General features: G+C 40.4%; 1 protein-coding gene across 1 annotated transcript in view; it reads left to right on the top strand.

The window, feature by feature from the left end:
* LOC107085968 (sentrin-specific protease 5-like) overlaps positions 1–3,666 on the top strand; it is a 25,439-nt gene extending 21,773 nt beyond the window's left edge. The window contains exons 7-9 of the mRNA XM_015376670.1: positions 1,830–1,913; positions 2,144–2,194; positions 2,337–3,666. Of these exons, the coding sequence (XP_015232156.1) occupies positions 1,830–1,913; positions 2,144–2,194; positions 2,337–2,447 (246 nt within the window). The 3' untranslated portion in view covers positions 2,448–3,666. The remainder of the gene's footprint in view (positions 1–1,829; positions 1,914–2,143; positions 2,195–2,336) is intronic.
* The last annotated feature ends 447 nt before the right edge of the window (positions 3,667–4,113 follow it).

Below are 4,113 nucleotides of genomic sequence, written 5' to 3'. Positions count from 1 at the left end.
TTAATGTTTGATTGACCTCCTGGACACCATATTAAAACAAAGAAACAAACAAAAATTCATCTTTTTCCATTTTCATACATTTTTGAAAAAACTCCAGGGAGCCGCAAGGGAGGGGGCATTAAAGAGCCCCAGGTTGAGGACCTCAGCCTCAGGAAGATTAGGACAAAAGGGATATACAGACAAAGCAAGAAGCCACCTCTTTAGTTGTTTCTAGAGTAAAAGAAAAACTCCTATATGAAAAACACTTTATATTGACTAATGGTAGAAAATGATGGTCACACAGAGCCTCATGTATGATGGTGAGATCCAAGGAAGGAAGCTGGGTTTAATCACTGGTCTGAGTCTACAAACTGCTTTTAAGAAGCACACCAGAGGATGAGCAGCTGGTGTTACTTTATTAAAACTAACATGACAGGCAGAAATAGCAGCCAGGTAGACCTTAACTGTTTAAAATGAAAGATCCTTATGCAGCAGTCCTTGTAGAAAAATTTAAAGTTCTCCCATCAAGAACTGCCCGTCCTCACACTGCTGCCATTTTTTTGCATATAAGCCTGTCATGGAGGATGAAATAAGAAACTGCTGTAAAACAAAAATAACGTCATCTTTTTCTGTTGGAAAACTGTTGTGTTGAAAACAAGGGAAAGTAGACTTGTTTAAAAAGAAAACGGACTTGGTTATAGTTCATGTTTTTAAAGCTTTGTCTCTGTCCCTCAAAAGGCCAAATTATGCTTCTGATGCATAGCCTCTGCACCCGTCAAATCTTTCTCCACGCCCCCCCCGTGCAGAAGTTCTGCAACCGTCGTTGCGCACCTCAAAAAAATCCTGAGTACAGGTCAGAATAAAATCTCAACTACTTCGTCCTGTTTGAAAGAAAACATAATCTGCCCTGAAAATGAACAGATGCCTATTTAAGGTCCTGACCTAAATCTGATTGAGTTGCTGTAACCTGATCTTAAATAGATGAGTTAAACTTTAAAGACTCTGCAGCCGTCACATCTGTCTCTGTGTGCCCACGAAGGGGTTCCGTAACCGTCATCGCGCACTTCAAAAAAAAATCCTGACTACGTGTCGGACGGCGCAAACCCGCGCAGACAAAAAGCAGCTGTGATTGCTCCTTGGTATGCCTTTCTGGCCGTCTGTGTGGTCGTCCTTCTCGATTCGGTGAAACAATTACCTAGGACCGCTACAATGAAGGGTTAATCTGTCTTTTTGCCGACTCCTCTTTGATTTCTAGCAACTCTAGATCCATCTCCGTGACCGTGATATCTTGCAGAAGCGCCATTGTTGTTTTGAAAGATAAACACTCCCGCCGGCGCCGTTGAAGTTCTCGTGACCATCCGCCAAAGTTTTCGAATAGGCGCCCCCTTGTGCTTTGGTGGGAAACTGTTGTGCGTCCCTAGAAATTCCAGACTGGGCCGGGGCGCGCCATTTTTAAAAACCGAGGTACAATTAAAATGGACAACCAGGACGAAAGGTTACTCAAGGAGGTTCGCTCCATTAACAGAACCTGTTCCCTTTTTCGATGTCTAGCAACTCAGGATCCATCTCCGTGGCCGTGATATCTTGCAGATGCTCCATTGTTGTCTTTGAATGAACACTCCCGGTGGCACCGCTGAAGTTCTCGTGACCATTTGCTAAAGTTCTCGCAAGTTTTCAAATAGGCCCCCACCTTGCTCTTTAACGGGAAACTGCTCAGCGTCCCTAGAAATTCCAGACCGGCAGCGCAGAAGCATACCAGCAAAACTGATTCCCGACCCAAGCGACATTTGATGTGTGCGGTTGCAGAAGTCTAATCTGCCCTTTACTGTGTGTTTATGGTGTCCTCTCAGAACATAATGAAGTATCTTCAGTCTGAAGCCAGAGAGAAGAAACAGGCTGCTTTCCAGAAGGGCTGGAAGATCGCCATCATCAAGGTGAATCGACGCTCTCTGTCTCTACATGCTGCTGACGTGTTTGTTTCCCAGCATATCTATTGTAGATTATATAAATTTGTAATGTTATTTTAATTAACTTCTTTAATTATGCAAACCGTTCAGTCTCTGCTGGGCAGTCAAGCAACAGCTGCACGGATGGAAATAGTTATTTATAGAGTCTTGTACAGGAAACATTAAGGGTCTTATGTCTGATTTCCTTGTCCTAACAGGGTATCCCTCAGCAAAAAAATGACAGCGACTGTGGTGTTTTTGTCCTCGAGGTAAGATTTTATTCCTGTTTCTGTTTCTTCATGTTTTTCGTGTTTGGCCACTTTTACGTGGTGCAGCAGACAAATCATCAGAGTTGCCTCTTTGATATTTCTGGGTCATATTCCCCTCACTATTTGTCTTTCTTTTTGCCAGTACTGCCGCCGCCTCTCCGTGAAGCAGCCGCTGCTGTTCAGCCAGAACAACATGCCTCAGATTCGGAAGAGAATCTACAAGGAGCTCTGCGACTGTCGTCTCAACGATTAAACGCCTGCCTTCCCCCCCAGTGTGCTCGCCGGGTCACATGAGACCCGCTGTCCTGTTCTTTCACATGACATTCTGACTGACTGTTGAGCTACATGAGCTAACACGGCTTGGCCATCTGTATTTTCAGGGAGTCCTTCCTGCCATCTGCTTTTATAATTAAAAGCAGAGCAGTTCTTGCTGACTTCTAGTGACTTTGGGAGTTCAAAGATCGGTTTGTACTTAAGCTGTATTTTTTTTTTTTTTTTTGTTGCAAACTTGCAAAGAGCTACTGAAGTGGCCCCCTACTGACCCGTGGAAGCCTGAAGTGTCAGTCGTTTTGAGGTGCTGTTTCAGGACTTTGTGCACCAAGTTTATTCTGCTTCTTACATTTACCACTCTGAGAGGATTTTATGTCATAAAACGATCAGAACAAGGCCTCGACTTTGACTGAAGAAATTGTTACACCAACCGTTACCAGTTGGATGAACTTTTCATCTTAAAGTGGCTTTCCTCCCAGAAATACATTTTAAACTGAAGTGAACAGTTCCCTTTGTTCTGGACTTAAAAGCTGTAGTATGTGTTCAGTTAATATGCATATTTTATAACATATTTTAAAATCTACCATGATACATGATGATACAATGGAACAGTTGTCTGCTTAAAACTTGAAGGGTTTGGAGTTGACTTTGTTAATGTGGACTTTTAAATTGCACAGTTACAGGCCTGTTGATTGAAGTCTGGAATATAAACACAATGTCCTCCTTTTTTTTTCTCCATTGCGCAGGTTGTTAATATTGGCTCAAATCTGGGGTCATGTTTCTGTTAGGTTTTACTGCAGTCCATTTCCAAATAAAATTCCAGTTTTTTGAGCATATTAGATTTTGTTTACCCCCACTTTTGCTGATGCCGTTTGTTTATAATGTTTTAAATATTTTCAAGCGTTTGATGAAGCACCTTGTCCAACTTCAAGGTTCTTTCAGACACACTTGCAAATAATTTCAAGCTGTATATCTGCTAGCTTATTTAAAAAACTGCAGGCTTTCTGTTTAGCTCCAAATGGATGCATAATCACACACAGCTGAGGAAAGCTATGAATTAAGCAAAAAGAGAAAACCTCAATGACATTCATTCATTTCTGCAACAAAGAGGAATTCTGTGATTGTTTATCCATTATTTTTGCAAGCAAAAAACATGTTTTATAAATGGAAATAAAAAAAAAATTGAATTTAGAAATGAAACTTTGAAAACCCTCTTAGACAAAAATGTTTTGAATGTTAGTTGGTTGTCTTTCAATTCTTTTTTTTTTTTTTTTGAATCATTTTTTAAACTTTATGTAATTATTTTTTAGTTTTAAAAACTACATTCTATTCAGATTGTGTTTTTCACCGATCACATTCTTCTCCGTTCAAGCCCAGTACCAACGCTGAGTTTTGGTCTGACATCCATGCAGACCAATAGAAATGCGTCTTTGTTCTTCAGTCCAGAAAAAGCCCCGCCCTCCTAAGTGAAGGGAATGTGATCTGAAAAATACAGTTCATAAAACTCCATCTGAAAAAAATTTGAAAAATTAAACCTGAAAATATAAAAAAAAATACAATCAAATACTAAACACAAATCTGAGAAAACAGCGAAGTTCCAAGATATGAATAATTAGTATTTAAAGTATCATTTATGGAAAGCTTTTTGT

This window comes from Cyprinodon variegatus, unplaced genomic scaffold (genome assembly GCF_000732505.1).
Source record: "Cyprinodon variegatus isolate N-32 unplaced genomic scaffold, C_variegatus-1.0 Scaffold138, whole genome shotgun sequence".
NCBI lineage: Eukaryota > Metazoa > Chordata > Actinopteri > Cyprinodontiformes > Cyprinodontidae > Cyprinodon > Cyprinodon variegatus.
This window is presented reverse-complemented; position numbering and strand designations above follow the sequence as displayed.